Source organism: Rhododendron vialii, chromosome 10a (assembly GCF_030253575.1).
Source record: "Rhododendron vialii isolate Sample 1 chromosome 10a, ASM3025357v1".
Classification (NCBI taxonomy): Eukaryota; Viridiplantae; Streptophyta; class Magnoliopsida; order Ericales; family Ericaceae; genus Rhododendron; species Rhododendron vialii.
The window spans coordinates 39,182,501-39,199,351 of NC_080566.1; the positions used below are offsets into that span (position 1 = coordinate 39,182,501).

Consider the following 16,851-nt stretch of genomic DNA (forward strand, 5'->3'; position numbering starts at 1 on the left):
TGAAGTCGGCTCATCTCATCTAGAAATTTTGCATGTTTTGATACAAGGCTGTCAAATGTTAGAGGAGCTTCCTCAGAACCTTCTGGAACATCAGTATCCATGGGCTGCATTCCAGAAGAGTCTGGCAGAGATCCTGAAACAACTACTGGTCGGAGCCTGGCAGAGTTTGGAGCAAGAGTAATAGGACTATCCTCAACTAAGATGGCAAGAAGAAGATCTAGTCCGTGTTTAAGCCAGAAGACATCACTCAAAGCTTCCCAGTCCTGGACTTGGATTATGTACTGCAGTCTTGTGAACAATGTTTTCCCTAGAGATTCATGATAAAGAGAGAAAAATCTCATCCTCATTTCAGGGTCTTTTGCCCTCAAACCGAGCAAGAATTGCCTCTCTACCTTTTGGAATACTTCTTGCCGTAGGTTGAGAGGATATCTGCACGTCAGGTAAATCATTAATTCTGCTATCCTAGTCAAAGTTTTAACACAAATAAACTCAAAACATGTAACTCACTTGGTTGAATCTGCACAAAGTCCATAAAGGAGCTCAAGATATTTCCCGTCCCACTCTTCCAGATCAGCAAGAGCGAAGTTCTGCCTGTCAACTTGTGAAACCTTATGAAGGAAAGAAACTACTTCCTTCGACGTAAGAAAAGAACTTGATCCGACAGGCATCCCAGGCTTACTAAAGTCATACTCTATCCACCCCTTCAGTACATCAAGTATGCAAAGAAGCACAGTAGCATCAGTACCTTTCTCAGAGAGCAAGCTATTCAGAACTTGTGTAATTGATCGTTTGCACTCGGGAACAAGCATCACCCTTTCACCAATAAGTTTCAAGACAGATTTAAGATTAGTAGTGACACCTTCAACATCGGCACCTGGCCGGGAAGAAGTTACAGCAGACTCTGGATCTGTTCTCTGACCCTGAAAGAGAAACCAGAGATACATGTAATCCCATTAATATGACAAGATAGAAGTGGTTGGAAACAATTAAGACCAACAGAGTAAGCATACTATACAACTACGATATACGAAGGGAAGGTAAATAAAAGTGCATTCGACCAATTGTGAACAACTACTAGAAGCACAAGAAAACACATTTCACTAGACGGCCACAAAAGTTCATATGTTCACAGTTTCCCTTCACTGAGACATATGAAAGATTTCCAGACACTTGATGAAAGCAAAAACAGAGCCAATCAATAGAGAGAAAATATTCTGCACATATCAAACATGGTAACTTCCAAACTGCACTGAAAACTCGCAAAACAAAATAAACTACAGACCAGGCACATCAAAGTTAGTACTGTCAATTTGGGAGAACCTCCACGCTAGAACTGATTCTTAAACTAAATGTTGCACTGAATAAACTCATGAAACATTTCGAGGTCCGGATAGAACCACCATCAATGAACCAAAAATTTCCATTAACCACAATTGCAGTAGTCACAGATTAGAAATAAATGAGAGTCGATGTTTATACAGCACACTTCCACCAAGTTAAACAACAACTTCCCCCCCCCCCCCCAAAAAAAAAAAAAAAAACTGACCAACATAACCAAGCAAGAAATTGGTTTCGTTCGGTTTAGTTCTTAATTGGTCCTGTTGGGTTTTCTTTCTGCAGAAATTTTAATTTCTGCTTGGTTGGTGTCTCCATGTCGGGGGTTTTTACTTTCAGACCAGGATCGTGTTTATGCCTGCAAGGCTGCAACATTTAATCCGGCCCATCCACATTTAAGCTGTTTAAATCAGAGCCCCACGTGTCATGCAGAGTCTAAACCCTAATTCCACTACTACAAGCTTTGCTTCTCTTTAGAACTCTCTTTTCTGTGTGCGTGATTCTGCACGTGGAAAGGTCCTTCCCTTTCTCATCTCTCTCACCGGGCACGATACCCACGATGGAAGGTCTGCAACGTCTAATTTCTTGAGATCTGAAACACAGGTTTGGGCAAACATAATCTCCACGAATCTCTCTCAATTTTCCCTTGGTTATTTGGTCAAACCGAAGAGGCCCGACTAAACTGGTCTGAGCTGACCGAAACAGTTATTTGATCTGTTGGCTTCGGTTTTAAACATGGGAAAACCGAATCCATGGTTCGGAGGTCAGTTTGGTCCAAACTGGACTAATTTCTCTCCAAGTTGCAGCTCATAATGATCAAATGCCAAAAGTGGACAACAGACGAGATCAACTGGGTTGTGAGCTCTTTGATCAATTGATGGTCTTTCCTTATAGACGATCCTAATCACTGGCTAAAAATGGTTAAGGAACTAAAACATGGCATACCTGTCTGGCATAAGAACCAGTTGCCAACACCATGTCCCGTGCAAGACGTTGGAAAACACGAACCAAGGTGAAAGGATCAATGAAGTTCTTCTGCACCTCTGCCAATGTTTTAATGACATATAGGACAAAGCTAATTGTACTAGCAGAGCTATCTTCCCCAGAGGTCTGCTGAGTTGTAACAGAGGCAAGGTGTTTCTGAATGAGCTCCTCCACCTTTTGATACAATATTTTCACCTCTTGTGGTGTACTAGCCGCTTCTAGAGGAAAAGCAACGAAGACCATTTTCAACAACGAACACAATGACTTTCCCGCATCCAACAGTTTATACTTGAAGCAGGGTTCAAGAATCTGCAAAACAGATCCGATAAATATGATACAGAATTTCAGCCTAAAACTGGCTAATAGAAGAAATAAACACTTTGTTTGGTTTTGAGAAAAAAAATTGATGTAATGAGTGGAGAGAGAGAGATAGAGAAACTTATTGGAAACTGTGCAAAGAGTAAAAGGTTTTTCTGGAAAATGGTAAAAGAACAAAGTGAAAGCTTTCTAAAGATATACATACTTGAGAAATCTGGTTGATGTTATTTCTAATGAACAAGTGTGGTTGCTTCTCCAGAACCTTGTTCATGACATCCAAGCCCTGTGCAAGAGCCGTCGATGGGTCCTTTGATTGAGATGGTTGAATACTGCTTAGCAGCTTCTCTAGATAGTTGAATTTGACATTTGCATTTGGCCACACCTCCAAAGCTTGTGATAGGAGATCTAAAGCATGTTTGTACATATGACTTGCTTCCTTATCCTTTGGCTCTATGACCAATGCCACCTATTTTGGGAAGCGCATGCCTATGTTATCATGTGTTCTTTTACAAATGATACTCGAAGAAGATTTAACGAAGAGGTACTCAAGAACTACAAAATACATAAGATAAAAGAGTGATTGAAACATGTAGCAAGATAATTTTGTAAGCAGAAGCACTGCAACAGGAAGCCTACCTCTTCAATGAACTTAGATATTGAGAGAAAACAAGGAGGTGAAAGAAATAAAGAGAGAGGGCCTCACTCGTATAAGAAAATTGATGATCATTTCTTCCATAGCTGCATTTGGCTTGAATTCTTCATCCGGTTGGCCAGCAGATCCAGGGGTCTCTATATTCGTGATTGATGAGGCACCCGGACCACCAGGTGACATGACACCAAGGCTTTGAAGACCAGGTTCAACCTTAACTCTCTTAGTAGGGTCTTCTGCAAAATTCGATCCGTCCACCGTACGTTTAGAATCAGCACCAGTAGACCCGTGGTTGAGTCCATCACTGTTCTGGTTAGAGACATCACTACTACTAACTACTTTCATTTCATTCTGCCTTTGCCTTTCCCAACCAACAACCAGCCCAGCAAGTTCAATAGCAAGACGCCTGTTCTCTGCTGTCGTATTATATGGCAATCCAAGTCGACTCAGAGAATTTACCATCTGAGGAACAAACTGTGCTCTGCAGCTGTAAAAGAGATCTGAATGGCGAACAATGAGCTGAAAAATGTGTATCAAATTAGGAATTGAGTGACCTTCCTCGACCAGAATCTTTTTCGTGTAACGTATCCAAATAGGCATACGGGAATCACCAAGAGGCAATCTTCTAGGAAGTGCTGGCATTAGAATATCTAGGGCCTGCTTGACCAACATTTTATTTTCTGGCTGGCAAGTTCTGAGAAGTGCAACAAACACCTGCATTGCGCAACTCGCAGTCAGGATCAAGAATAAAAATTCATTTCACTATTTCAACTATTACAGCGTAGATTTAGGAAATACAAACCTTGATCTCTATATCAACACATGAATAATACAAATTATCCATCTCCCATAAAGTGATTCGCAAAGAGAAACATATTAAGGAAGCTTTAGATTTTTACTCCCACGACTTATTTTATTTCTCATTGACAAAGATTAGAATAGAGACCCAACCTTCAATCACAGCAAATCTCAATCAACAAATTGTACATAACACTGAAGCTTGATGCCTGTGGCAACTTGCGCTCTAACTTTACTATTCATGATAAATCTTCACGATATGATACTCTAATAGTTTTATAACAAGACGAGAGAACATAAATAAACATTAGACGCCAGAGAGAGAGAGAGAGAAAATCACCACCACCCCCACTGCACCAAAATAGAAGGCAATTACAAATGGCAAACCGTCAGTAAAGAACACAGGACAAGATCAGCACTGGAACAGACAGGGTACTACAGAGATATTATCATACATCTACTCCCTGAATAAAGGGCGTACCCAATGCCCAAAGCTCAGCTTCCACTTATGGGGAAGGGTTGATGTACTGTTAAATTGTTAGAGGTTAGTTTGTTATGTATCTTTTACATAGGGGTATATTTCTACTTGTACCTTTGTCCATATATATATACAAAGTGTTTGAGAGAGAAACCTAATTTGGGTTGGCTCTCCTTTTCCCCCCAATTTCACATGGTATCAGAGCTCCACGATACCTAGGGCTCTCTTCCTTTTTTTCGTTGCTCTGGGTCATCGTCGATCACCCATGGCTGCATCTAGGAGACGCTAGCTGAAGACCCCGATGATTCTGACCCTTGTTGACCTTCGTCAGCCTTTCATTTCGTTACCCAGATCTGTTCATGACTTAGATCTGTTCTTCCAGCTGAAGACCCAGCTGGGTTTCAACCTCACAGTCCTCACCAGCCACTTCCGACGACACCCAACCTTTTTCCGACGACGCCAAGTCTCGCCGGAGGTTCGCCAACCTTTTCCGACGACACCCAGTCTCGCCGGAGGTTCGCCGGACCACCTACGACCTCATACGGCTACTGTTCAACCACTTACAAGTGCGTTTCAGAGTTTTTTGGGCAGTCAGACGTTTTTTGGTTTATCAGAGGCTAGGTATGTTGATTTCGAGTTCATACTGGGTCGAATAGGTCTCTGTTTGCTGCTGCTGTTGTTTTCAAGGCTGTTTAGTGTTGTCTATTGGGTATTTACTTGTTTGGAATCTCTGTTCTTGTGTTGATATGTCGGGGAATCCACAAAAGCTTCCGCTAATACGAAGATTGAGGGGAGTCATGTTGGGACTCTGGATAACTCTCCCCTTGATATTTGTCAAATTAAGTTGGATGGTACCAACTATTTGCTATGGTCTCGCTCTTTTACCTTGGCCAATACGGCCCGTGGCATGTCAAAATTTATCGCAGGGCCTGTTACACAGCCAACAGATGCTGGACCAGAACTTGAGACTTGGAAGTCACAGAATGCTTTGGCTATGACTTGGTTATTCAACTCTATGATACCTACTATTAGTCATACCTTCTTGCTCCTGGATACCCCATATACAGTTTGGACTACTGTGGCACAAACCTATTCCCAAAAGGGTAATGATGCTCAAGCCTTTGAGTTAAGGAAGAAACTTAGGGGATTGGATCAACACAATCGATCTCTTGCTGAGTATTATGCTGAGTTGCATGGAGTGTGGCAAAAGCTTGATTACTATCAGGTTTTTCAAGCTGTTTGCACTGCTAATGCCACTACATTTCACCAGATGGTGGAGAAGGAGCGCATTTATGATTTCCTTGCTAGTCTTGACATAGAATATGATCCAATTCGAGTGCAGGTGCTAGGCCGGGTTCCTTTTCCTACTCTAGGAGAGGCTTATGCATGTGTTCAACAGGAGGAGAGTAGACGGAGTGCGATGGTTCATCCTCCAATTCTGGATTGCTCTGCCTTAGTTGCTATTCCTCCTCCACGGGATGGTAAATCTACCCAGGGTAAGCTTGGTGATAAGAGTGGTCTTGTTGATAAAGAATTGCTCCGATGTGACTATTGCAATAAAACCAAGCATACAAGGGAATTCTGTTGTAAGTTAAATGGCCATCCCTCTCGTGGGAAAGGCAGTGGTCGAGGTGGTGGTCCTGCGTTCTCATGCACATGTTTTGGAGTCTACTATTGACATGTTGCCTAACCCTATTGGCGCTCATTTGCAAGCTCCCGTGCCTGGTACTTCCCAAAGTGGTGGTCCTTTTTCTCAACAGGAGTTACAGACTCTCAGGCGCCTGATGGCCAGGCTTGATTCTCCATCTTCCACGGCTTCTACTTCCACTACATCCTTGTACTTAGCTCACAGAGGTATCTCAACCAGTGCATCTACTGCTTCTTCATCTCTTCCTTGGATAATAGATTCTGGTGCCACCGATCATATGACAGGTTGTTCATCCTTTTTTGACTCCTAGTCTACATGTTCTGGTAAGGATAAGGTCAGAGTAGCTAATGGTTCCCTATCTGCTATTTCAGGGAAAGGTTCCATCCGCTATTCTCCAACCATTTCTCTTTCTTCAGTTCTCCATGTTCCAAATTTTTCTACTAACCTGCTCTCTGTTAGTAGTCTTACCCACTCATCGAATTGCTCCGTGACATTTTTTCCTACACATGGTGTCTTTAAGGAGCTAGATACGGGGAGAATGATTGGCAGTGGTAAAGCACATGGTGGTCTATATTTTTTGGAGTCTGCACCTCGTCCATCTTTTACACCCATGTCATTAGGTCAAGCTCTTGCAACAGGTACGAGTTCAACTCTTCCTTTATTGCATCAGTGGCATCGTAGATTAGGTCACCCATCTTTTGTAATTTTAGAAAAACTTTTTCCTACTTTAACTAAGCAATGTTGTAGAAGTCAGTTTTTTTGTGAAGCTTGTGAGCTGACCAAACACAAACGCTCTTTTTATGTTTCTGTTAATCAAAAAAGTGATTCCTTTTTTACGGTTATTCATTCTGATGTTTGGGGTCCTTCCCCGGTTACTTCTATTTCTAGTTATCGATGATTTGTCACTTTTATTGACTTATTCTCATGTCACTTGGGTGTATTTATTCGGTCCAAAATGAAGTTTTTTCATGCTTTAAATCTTTTCATCAGATGGTTCGTACTCAATTTGACACCAACATTGAAATCCTTCGTAGTGATAATGGGACTAAGTACCTTGATGGGCAATTTTGGGCATATCTTAGTGAGTATGGCATTCTTTTTCAAACAACTTTTGTTGGCACTCCACAGCAGAATAGAGTTGCTAAACATAAAAATCATCACCTTGCTGAGGTAGCCCATTCTCTCTTGTTGTTCACCATGAATGTCCCAAAATTTTATTAGGTCGAAGTTGTTCTTACTGCCGCTTATCTTATCAATCGCATGTCATCCAGTGTTCTTCAGTTTAAAATTCCTCTTAAGTTCCTCCCTCGTAGTTCTTCGGTTTCTTCCTTTCCACCCAAAGTTTTTGGTTGCATGTGTTTTGTCTATGCTCCTAAACATCCTGGTGGCAGTTAGATCCCAACACTCGTAAATGCGTTTTCCTTGGCTATTCCCCTGCCCAGAAGGGATATAAATGCTATGACCCTCACTCCCATAAACATTTTGTTTCTATGGATGTCACTTTTTGGGAAACTTCTTTTACCCTCCCTCCACTACATCTCTTCAAGGGGAGAATAATATGGAGGAATAGATGTTGACATCCCATAATCAGGAGGCATGGTCTTACTTCCCAATACCTCATTATAGTGAGGGGGGAAGGAAAACTCTAGGGAAGAACCCATATCTGAAGCAAGTGCAGAACATGACATGAGTGGCCGAGATGTTGATGATGATAGGCTTTACCTGCATAGGTTGCCGAATTTGCAGAAGTTTTCTCGACGGAAAAAAGGACAGCCGTCCTGTGCGATACCACCTTGCCAATCACTATCACCTACTCCGGCTTCAAGTCCAGTTTTTTATTCTTGGGCCGACTCATCTAGTAATGAACCATCCCTTCTTGTTTCTGATAATCTTGATGCTCCTATTGCTCATAGAAAATGAGTTAGACAATGTACTCAACATCCCATCTCACAGTTTGTTTCATATGATTGTTTATCTCCTTCGTATCGTGCATTTTTTTCCTCTCTCTTCCATATTTATCCCACAAGGTTGGAAGGAAGCATTCATAATACCTAAGTGGAAAGAAGTTATGGTAGAGGAGAAGACAACTTTGAAAAAGAATGGCACTTAAGAACTAGTGTCTCCTCTTGAGGGAAAGAAATCAGTGGGTTGTAAATGGGTGTACACAGTAAAACATAAGCCAGATGGGACAGTTACAAAGCGAGACTTGTTGCTAAGGGCTATACTCAGACATACGGAATTGACTATGAGGAAACCTTTGCTCCGGTAGCAAAGATGAATTCTATTCAAACCTTACTCTCTTGTGCTGCTATTTTGAATTGGCCTCTTCAACAATTCGATGTGAAAGGCTCTCTATGGATTAAAGCAGTCACCGAGAGCTTGGTTTGACAGATTTCTTAAAGCTATGTTGAGATTTGGTTACCGGCAGAGTCAGGCAGATCATACTATGTTCATCAAGGGAGGTAATGGCAAGATTGCTATCCTTATTGTCTATGTGGATGACATAAGTATGACTGGCAATGATACAGAAGAAATACTCCATCTTAAGGCTCGTCTTGCTCAAGAGTTCGAGATTAAGGACTTGGGGTCATTGAGATACTTTCTTGGGATGGAGGTGGCAAGATCTGATAAAAGTATCTCTATCTCCCAAAGAAAATATATTCTTGATCTCTTGGAAGAAACAGGGATGTTGGGGTGCAAACGTGCAAACTCACCTATTGAGGCTAATCATCATCTCAGTGGAGCTGTTGGGGAGCATACAGATATGGAAAGATATCAGAGGCTTCTAGGCTGCCTGATATACTTATCTCACACTAGACCAGATATTACATATGCCGTTGGAGTTGTCAACCAATTTATGCATGAGCCACATACAGTGCATCTAGATGCAGTTTATCGTATTTTGAGATATCTCAAATCAACTCCAAGTAAAGGAATTTTGTTTTCCAATCATGGTCCCTTGAGGTTAGAAGCATTTACTGATGCAGACTGGGCTGGTTCAGTGGATGATAAGCGCTCCACTTCTGGCTACTGCACCTTTTTTGGTGGGAATTTGGTCACTTGACGCAGTAAGAAGCAGTCAATGGTAGCTAGATCCAGTGCAGAAGTTGAATATAGGGATATGGCTCACAGCGTGTGAGCTTTTGTGGCTCCAAACCTTGTCGAAGGATTTGGGACTCTTTGATGATGGTCCTATGAAACTTTATTGTGACAACAAAGCGGCTATAAATATTACTCATAATCCGATGCAGCATGACAAAACGAAGTATATCGAGATTGATAGGCATTTCATAAAGGAAAAGTTGAGCAAGGGTTTGATATGTATGCCGTTTGTAAGGTCTGAGGTCCAGTTAGCTGATATATTTACGAAACGGCTTTGTAGTAAGATTCTTCATCCCATTGTGTTCAAGTTGGGCTTGATAAATATCTTAGCACCAACTTGAGGGGGAGTGTTAAATTGTTGGGGGTTATTTTGTTATGAATCTTTTACATAGGGGTATATTTGCAATTGTAACTTTGTCCATATATATATACACAAAGTGTGAGAGAGAGAAACCTAATTTGGGTTGGCTCTCCTTTTTCCCCCCAATTTCACACACAGCCTTGCAATCAAGCAATGGAAAAAGTAACTAAGTGAGAGATTCCATTAACAACTGGAAATTAGTATTGGTTTCCGGGATAGGTCTTAAGTTGAACATCATTTTTCAAAGTTCTAGGAGTGATGTAACGTGGAAGAGAAACGATATTATAAATGTGCTGAGTGCTGACCACAGACCATATAAACCTAACAAACAAAACCAGACCCAGAAAACAGTGAGCATGCCTTGTACAGTAACGGTTTCTATGTTTGACTCAAGATCAATGATAATTCAAGAAGGGGGACTAAATAGTAGGAGGGATTTCAACTGGTGGACCTTAGTTCGGTGGTTCCAACTTCTTGTGCCGAAATGAACAAGCAGAAAAATTTCGCACGTATCAGTTCATCCAACTTCCATTCGACAAACCAGTTCAAAAAAAAAAAAAAAAACTTCCATTTGACAAACCACATTCTCGAAAGAGTCAACTAAAGCCATAATTGAGCTTTCAGTTAGTACTTCTCCCCATACTAAGGTTCAAACTTCAAAGATGTCTACGATAAATATACTTTGGCCGTAAGCCTTCCTCAATGTCATTTGCTGAATCCAAATGGTGACGTCTACATTTAAAATATCCAGCGACTCTCCTTTCTCAAGTGCATAGGGGGAAGCACTGAATGTTCAGATATTATATTTGGTGATTGAAACCATGGGATAAAAGAAAAGCTACTCACGGATCGAGACATCTACATTTAAAATATCCAGCGACTCCCCTTTCTCGAGTGCATAGGGGGAAAGCACTGAATGTTCAGATATTATATTTGGTGATTGAAACCATGGGATAAAAGAAAAGCTACTCACGGATCGAGAGATGAACTGACAGTTCTGTGAGCGGCATAAAAATGAACGGAAGAATTGCTCAGTAAGTACTAAGTAATAAAGAAGAAAGAAACTTTCATAGATTCTTGAGCTTGGATGTTCATCAGTTTACCTGGAGTATAATTTTCTCTGGGGCTTGATAGGCCTCCAAGAAATGGCAAACGTTAACAAATGCCCATTGTTTACTGGCACTATCTTCACGCTTAAGATGGTTCCAGCCAAACTTGATCAGTTCTTTCCTATGATGCACAAGATCACTTTGAAGATACTTAAGAAGCAAAGTGGCCAGCTGCAGAAGTTCTATCCTCAAAGGCTCGTCATAATCAGCAGAAACCTATGGAATACATAACATAAAACGTAAAAGTTATGAATTGGAAAGGGATGAAACAACAATAATCTTACATCATATCAACACTTCACCTCTTCTGGAGGATCAAGAAGCTTGTCAACTATAGTTTTTATAATAGCAGTGTCAACCACCTCCCAACTTTGGCCAGTCTGAAAGGCATGGGCTAACATTGGAAGAATGAGCATTTGCATGACAACCACCAAATGATCAAGCCCAAGCTGTTTTGATTGGAAAAGGTTCAAAAAATGCAAAAGAAGTGTTTTCTTCATGTTTGGTTCATAACCCTCAGCAACCTGAGACACAAGAACATGTGACCAAAGGCACGTCAAATAGAGCGGGAGCCACGAATAAAGACACAAATGAAAAAAAGAGTAGACAAAAATTTTAAAAATCATGAAAACCTTGAACAAACATACCTCAATAACATAGAACTCTTTCAGGAAAGTAAAATCAATGCGAGTGCGGAACAAGAAGATGGAGAGGATATCAAATAGAACATTCACTTCCGATTTATCATGTCGTAAGTAATTAAGAAAGCATTTGACAAGCCATTTGCTTTCTTTCACCTGCATTTTATTAGTCGTATCGTAAAAGATCAGCGGCATGTATATTAATTGAAACATGACCACAGAAAGGTGCAATTAAATTCATCATATCTAGCAACGCTACGTGGCAAGAACTTATGATATCAAGCACTCAGCACAGGTAAAATAATATACATAACAGAAAGACATAGGCCTTATCAAGTGCATGAGCCACCATATATTTTCAAATACGGATAGTTCAAAGGATGAATCTGCTCATCGGAATCATTAACCCTAGAAATGATTGTTTGGGATGTATCATGGAAATTCTTTGAAAGAAACCAATCAAATAACTTTTACGGGGTGGAAGAAAATATCTCTCATTTCTCCCTCAAATCGATCCTGCTTTCTGGTTTCCGAGGGAATGTTGTTATGTTGCCTTCAAGGATAGATTAATCCTTTGAATCTGGTACCAACGGGTATCATTCCACCAATTTTAAGAAAAATACGGAACAAATGTTTCTGTGTACTAAACAGGAATAAAGCATGTCAACGCAAAGCTAAGGAGATGGTGACAGGACTCGGGTGTCAGGAATAGGTGGCATAGGATCACCAATTTTAAATGCTAATAATCAGAGAATAACAACAACTAAAAAAAGAATAACTGAATCATGCCACCTGTTAAAACACCTACATAAAACATTTCTTGTCATCATGTATGCGACCAATATAAACTTATTCAGTCAACTGTTAAAACTTGTACCACATTCGTTAATTACAACCTCCAAAATTAGTATATGAGCTTGGGCACCTCTCCTCTCTCCTCCATTTGGTTGCTGGACTTTTAGAGGCTTTGAAGATTGATTGATTGGCCCGTTGTTTGTGCCTTAAGCACACCTTGTTTTGTTGAGATCACTATGTTATGGACCCTTTGTTTTATCTCTTTATGTGCAGGTCGGGGGTCGCACGGCATGGTAGTGTTAAAGCTTATTCTCACATGGGTTCATTATAAACTTCAAAACTAGAATCCAAGTCTGGGAAACCTCTCCTTTCTTCACCAATTAGTTTAAGTTGAAAGCTTTTACGTCAACTATGTTCCTCCCTCTGAAGTTCGAACCAAGAATAGGCACATGGTTCTGGACAGTTGAAGTTTGAAGTTTGTCCCTTATGGCACGTAAAGCCATACGGCATAAACATATGACATGCCACATAACCTTCATATGCTTTGCAACCTCGCCAAAGTGAACTATTTTGCTAAAACAACAGGTGTTAATTAGAACAATAGGTGTTGCACAACCCAATAGGAAATTGTTCGAGAACTATATTGGTAAAACATATCCCATCTAAAGATAACAACTTAACATCCTCACACCTGAACAACGTGAAAAGGGACCAAAAGTGGAACAGAGAAGATGTAAAACAAAGGCCAAAGTCCAGGCCAAGAGAGGAGGAAAAAAATAAGGTGTACATTACAGGGAAAGTAGCAAAGAAGAACAGATTTAGACGATTAGTTATTACGGAAAGTGAGTCAAACTCCACAAATGGTTTATATGTTTTTCTCGAACTAGATGATAAATTTTCACCATGAATGCAACCCTTGTACCACAGAAATGACAACACTATTAATTGACCCACATGGAAGAGAAAATGTCAGAACTCTAGAAAAGATCACAAGTTTTCCCCATTAATGCAACCCTTCTAACAGAAAAATAAGGACGCCCAATAACTTGACCCAACTGGAAGAGAAAATTTTAGAACTGTACAAATATTCAGTCTGAAAACAAAGTACCACAAATATATCTGACTTCTACCTCCATAGCCATCAAACTTACTTGCATTAAGTTCAATTCCTGTTCATTTTGTAGCCGGGCCATTCTTGCAGGTGACTTCCATAGAAGTACTAATATATCAAAGACCATCCGATTACTATGTAGCCATCCAGGCATCAATTTAACCAGAGTTTTAATAAGAGCAAGTCCCTGAAAATAAGCATCTGATGTTGCACCAGGGGTTGCCGATGGTGGATTGGAACTCTCCGGTACTGGAGTAACAACTCCATCCTCGCTCATTAAAGCTGCTTGCGCAGTTAAATCTCCCTGGGCAATTGAAGCATCAGATTTTGGCACAAATTCGGGAAAGACACTTGCAAGTATCTTCTCTGGTGACTTTGCGAGCTCTTCTCTAAGGGGCTGCCCAGCATCTGATCGAATTATATACATAAACCTGGACTTGGTGCCAATAAAATTGAAGATGAGAAAAAACAAAAAAAAAACATCTACTGACCATAATTACAAGTAAATCACAGATAAATTTGTCATCCAAGCATCTTATCATTACCGTCTAAAGTATTTGGGCTGACATAATCGAGCAAGAAAATAGTCAACTGCAGCTGCTGGATAACGATTTAAAAATTTGGTGAGAGGGAGGCGATATGGGCTATTAATCTCACTATAAAATTGACCCGGGGGAAGAGCAGCTTCTAAATCAATCGTCAAGGTTACAAGCTCGTCAAGGAATTTCCCAGCAGCAGAAGGAAGCAGGTGGAATAGCTCAATAATAGCTGCACAGAAAGATTGATATACAAAATCAACAGGAATGTGGGTGTAACTGTGTCTATGTAAACAACCTTGAATATAGAAGGGGGAAAAAAAAACTAGTTGATTCACCAGCAGCAATTTTTGGTTCTTCACCAGCCTTCCACGACTTCTGGCACAGAGCAAGTTTTTCGGGATCCAACCATTTCTTAAGGTGCTCTAACAATTTACCCCCCAATGTAACGTTAAACCAGTTGGATAGAAGTTCCAGCAGTCTAGCCAAACCCTGCAGAAGAGGCATGCTGAGGTTTTTGGTGTGTGCCAAGTTCACTAATATGGGTCTCAGACTACTCTGAAGAAGTTCTTTGGGCATCCTTTGCTGCAAAATGACCTGGAATTTTTCAATACAAAAAATACATGAATGAGATTGCATCCTCGAGTGCAAAAAAAACCCATAAAAGAATCACATTGAGGACACAAAGTTTGTCCATGTAAATAAGCAAGAAGCAGAACCAGCTACTTAAACTAATAGGGTAATACATCTTGGGAAAACTGACATATCTCAAACACTTAACCCTACAGTCCAAAAGAACCATCATCGCAACCAACAAGAAATCTTTTCGATACTCAAACGAAACAGTTTGAAAAGGTTCAACTGTCCAAAATGAGAACAGTTCCAATTAAATTTGGTTCTTGGCCAGAAATACATTTTTGGTTCATTTCATCGATTCCATGACCGGAACAGGTGAAGAGACACGTCACACTACAATTTACTTTCGGAAATGGATGTCTTGAGAGTTGAGAGCTCATCTGCAGCCCTTCACCACCTTAGGGGATAGAAGCAAGGGTCCCTCCAGCCTAAGTGTCCGTTGGACCCTTTCTCCACTTAGAAAACAAAAATAACCAACCAAATCCAATGATAAAACAACTAAAAGAAATAATAACCATTACACACAACAACAGTCAACAAAAAACATAGGCCCAGAAAACCTGTCGTAGGCCCTCCTTTGCAACAGCCACGATCTCAGGTGTCCTGCTTGTTAGGGACTTGAAAAACATTGAAATAATCTTTGCACGCAATTCAGAATGATTTTGCGTTTTGAAATCTGCCCATGCCATTGCTGTACATAGTAGCTCAATGCAAGCTGTACGTAGTTTATTTAACGACGTGGCCACTTTGGGGTTCATAAATTTCACGACCCATACAGTTTCATCAGACTCTGCAATTTGCAATGCTTCTTGCAGGAAATTGACAAGTTCTTGTGTCAATTTAAGTAGAGGGGGCCTCAAGGCCAAGCAGAAATTCAAAGCAGTAACAGTACCAACCTGAAGGACATTTAAATAGTTAGGACCGAAAAATTGAAAAACCATATAAACAACATGAGCAACATTACTCACCTGTTGATCAACAGTTTTTAAGCGGAGGGGCCGCCCTATTAGAGGCTGAAGCAAAGGTTGATACAGAGGCTCAAGCAATTCAGACACCTCGCTGCCTGTTCTACTAGCTAAAAGTGCCAAACAGGACTGCACAATCTTTCTCACATGAACGGACGCGTTAAAATTGAACAACTCAGTTGCAAGAAATTCAACAACTCCTTGAAAACTTTGTCTTCGTGCTTCACTGTTTGCGTCATCAACATTATTCACCACACGAAGAACCTGTGTCAACACCTGGCTAGTTTCTTCCTGCTCTTTGGTAGCATACACAGGAAGCCTCTTAAGAACATATACAAGCCCCCTGACAATCCTGACTTGAAACAGGCACAAAATGTCAACAGTGACCTTTCCAACCAATGCGCCAAGTCCCATAACCCCTCCCATTTGGGCTTGCCAAGAACTTCCGTAGCAACAATGCAAAAGACGAGGCAAAAGCTGCTCAAAAACAGGAATACGGACACTTGAAGGTGGTGAATATACAGGACTCATCGACGGACTAGAAACAATCATCGGAGTACCAGGACCTCCTCTTGACATAAGCATATCAGAATGTTTTGAGCGAGCAAGGAAAAGAAGTGTCTCTGCAAACACATTGAGCGCACTAAGACCAGCTTTTGCATGGAGCCTATTTTCATCTGCTAAAACATCCACTAATGCATCCAAAAAGATTAAAGGGTCCAACTCTTTCAGATCACAAGAAGTACCATTTCTTGGCCTGAAACCAACACTGACATTTGATGAATGCATAGGACCTCCAAGAGGAGGTGTCGAACTTGATGCATTGCCTGAGGAATGCTCTATGTGAAATACTATAGCAAAATGGCGGCACACATTAAGAACAAACTCATCTTGAGAGTCATGCAAATCAGGTTCTGCACTCGCAGCAACGATGGTCATTAAGAGAATCTTGAAAACAGACTTTTCAGCCATAAGTTGCATCTTTGTCTTCACTCCTAAGTCAGCCTGCAAGAATCAATGTTAATCATCAATATTGAGCCAACTAATACATATTAAGTAGTTCCCATTGTCCATAACTCATCAGAAAAATAGATTGCGAAGCTATGGCCAAGCATAAGAGCAAATAAAGAACTAATAGGTGAGGACAATAAACAAAACATAACATAATGATTGAAGTTGAGAAGATAATAATAAATATGACAGAAACTGAACAAATGAAAGAAAGTAATTCTGGCAATAAAATTTCCATTCAATAACAAAAGTGTTTCTCACTTAATGGAAGGGGTAACCAAGCAGCAAGTGCAGAACTTCACGCTTGAGCAAACATGTAAATGATGATTAATGGACAAGAAAGCTTAACAATAGAGACTCTTTCAGCAGTGCAT

The 16,851-nt window shown here is 40.6% G+C and overlaps 1 protein-coding gene across 1 annotated transcript in view; it reads right to left on the minus strand.

Moving 5' to 3' along the window:
- The window catches only part of LOC131304313 (transcription-associated protein 1-like), a 35,522-nt gene that overhangs the window by 6,436 nt on the left and 12,235 nt on the right, over positions 1–16,851 (minus strand). The window contains exons 14-26 of the mRNA XM_058331520.1: positions 15,470–16,471; positions 15,062–15,397; positions 14,204–14,462; positions 13,875–14,097; positions 13,370–13,760; positions 11,430–11,579; positions 11,085–11,306; positions 10,777–10,998; positions 3,341–4,000; positions 2,843–3,103; positions 2,281–2,628; positions 508–920; positions 1–429 (exon numbers count right to left, since the gene is read on the minus strand). The exon at positions 1–429 is cut by the window's left edge and continues 1 nt beyond it. Of these exons, the coding sequence (XP_058187503.1) occupies positions 1–429; positions 508–920; positions 2,281–2,628; positions 2,843–3,103; positions 3,341–4,000; positions 10,777–10,998; positions 11,085–11,306; positions 11,430–11,579; positions 13,370–13,760; positions 13,875–14,097; positions 14,204–14,462; positions 15,062–15,397; positions 15,470–16,471 (4,916 nt within the window). The remainder of the gene's footprint in view (positions 430–507; positions 921–2,280; positions 2,629–2,842; positions 3,104–3,340; positions 4,001–10,776; positions 10,999–11,084; positions 11,307–11,429; positions 11,580–13,369; positions 13,761–13,874; positions 14,098–14,203; positions 14,463–15,061; positions 15,398–15,469; positions 16,472–16,851) is intronic.